Source organism: Cibotium barometz, chromosome 6 (assembly GCF_041138505.1).
Source record: "Cibotium barometz isolate CiBa-2024 chromosome 6, ASM4113850v1, whole genome shotgun sequence".
NCBI lineage: Eukaryota > Viridiplantae > Streptophyta > Polypodiopsida > Cyatheales > Cibotiaceae > Cibotium > Cibotium barometz.
The window spans coordinates 58,752,682-58,754,317 of record NC_141051.1 but is presented as its reverse complement, the minus strand read 5'-3'; the positions used below and the strand labels follow the sequence as shown (position 1 = coordinate 58,754,317).

The following is a 1,636-nucleotide window of genomic DNA, read 5'->3' as shown; positions in this document are numbered from 1 at the left end:
AAACACCTTACTTCTCTAAGGTCAACCCTTTACGTTGACCATCAAATTGATGTGTGAGCGCCCATTTATACATCCTTACACACAGTTAGCTTACACAATCTGTGTTCGCTCATGTATCTTTACATGTAGCCCGCATTTCTGTGTTGGCTAGAAGTTCTAGAACATCAAAATACGGCCATCCGAAAACACTCACTCCACGGAAGTAATGACCCATCTCGCTTAAACTTTAGGACGTTAATTACCTCTTGTGCCTGGTTATATCGTAATTACCTTGGTTTGAACGTGTTTGGAGGACACCAAAGTCCTGATAATGCATCCCAGCATTGACAAAAATGTTTTCACATCACTATATCACGAGCTTGAATTCCAAAGAAAGTACTCAATTCACACTGAACTTAGAAAGGGGCGGTACCGATCACTATACATGCGGGTGTGATGCGAGTAACTGTGCAGCATGCTATATATACTTGTGGAAATCCTGCATACGTAGCCTCGATTTTGTGTGTGTGTGTGTGTGTGTGTGTGTGTGTGTGTGTGTGTGTGTGTGTGTTTTATTATTAGGCGATCTCGATGCTCTTGACGTTGGACTTCTGCTCGGGCTTGTTGATGGGGAGGGTGATGGTGAGGACGCCGTCCTCCAAGGAGGCCTTGATGGCGTCCACGTCCAGCAGCTTCGACTCCGGCAACGGGAACTTGCGCGAGAAGCGCCCCTTGGGCCTCTCCACTCGGTGCCAGCTGTGGGGGCCCTCCACCGCCTCCCTCGGCCTCTCACCGTTGATCCGCAGGCATTTGTCCTCCAACGAGATCTTGATGTCCTCCCTCTTCATCCCTGCGCCGCCCATGCACGGCCAACTCGATGATCGCATCACAGGCCTAGTTTGCGTACTACACTGTACTCTTTTAAGATTCTATGGTGGTTAACGCTTTCTAAACACACGCCAAGAACAGCTATATATATATATATATATATATATATTTAACCTGGAAGGTCGGCCTTGAAGATGTGTGCGTTGGGGGTCTCCAGCCAGTCGACCTTGAGATTGGCGGCCTGCTTGGCACGGCGAGACATGTGGCGGCGCGGGGTCTCTTGCACGTGCGTGCAGTCGGTGGTATCCCAGAAGCCCTCGTCCATGAACAACTCGTCCAGCACGTCCTCGTCGAAGAACACCTCACAGTTTCGCATCACCGCCATCTTCTGCCTCTCTCTCTCTCTCTCTGCTAATCACGACTCCTATTCTGCAACCAGTCTATGTAGTAGTTGCTCTTCTCTCTCGTGAGATCGCGAGCTTTCCAATGAAACCACGCGGCATCATTTTCGCTAAAATTAGAAACGAAATGGTAAGGCGCACGCTTTGATTTTAGTCACCGAGTAAATATAAAATAAGGAGCTAAATGCTTGTCGCTTTAATAAGACAAGGAATAACCTTAGACATTCTAGTACTTCTAGCTTTAGTGCGATAAATTATTATTTTAAATTACTGGAAGATAAACTACTGAATTGTAAAGTATGATCCATGCTAAATATGAAATGTAAAATTAAATGATATTACACTGTAAAATGAAAATAAACATGAGCTGTCCAAATCGAAATGAAAATAACAGCACATGTATAGGAACATACATGTTTAAATTTTTA

General features: G+C 45.4%; 1 protein-coding gene across 1 annotated transcript; it reads right to left on the bottom strand.

Moving 5' to 3' along the window:
* Positions 1-353: 353 nt before the first annotated feature.
* Positions 354-1,211, bottom strand: LOC147637907 (17.8 kDa class I heat shock protein-like). Its single transcript, XM_086798959.1, has 2 exons — positions 982-1,211; positions 354-829 (listed from the first exon to the last, which is right to left on the bottom strand). Exons 1-2 carry the CDS (start codon positions 1,190-1,192, stop codon positions 558-560), a joined length of 483 nt encoding a protein of 160 aa, XP_086655085.1. The 5' UTR covers positions 1,193-1,211; the 3' UTR covers positions 354-557.
* Between the last annotated feature and the right edge of the window lie 425 nt (positions 1,212-1,636).

What these genes read in the sequence shown, in the direction of transcription:
- LOC147637907 (XM_086798959.1), bottom strand. Translation starts at nt 1,192, where the DNA reads ATGGCGGTGATGCGAAACTGTGAGGTGTTCTTCGACGAGGACGTGCTG. An exon ending in CTTCAAGGCCGACCTTCCAG is followed by an intron (nt 830 to 981) that starts GTTAAATATATA and finishes TGGGCGGCGCAG; the next exon opens with GGATGAAGAGGGAGGACATC.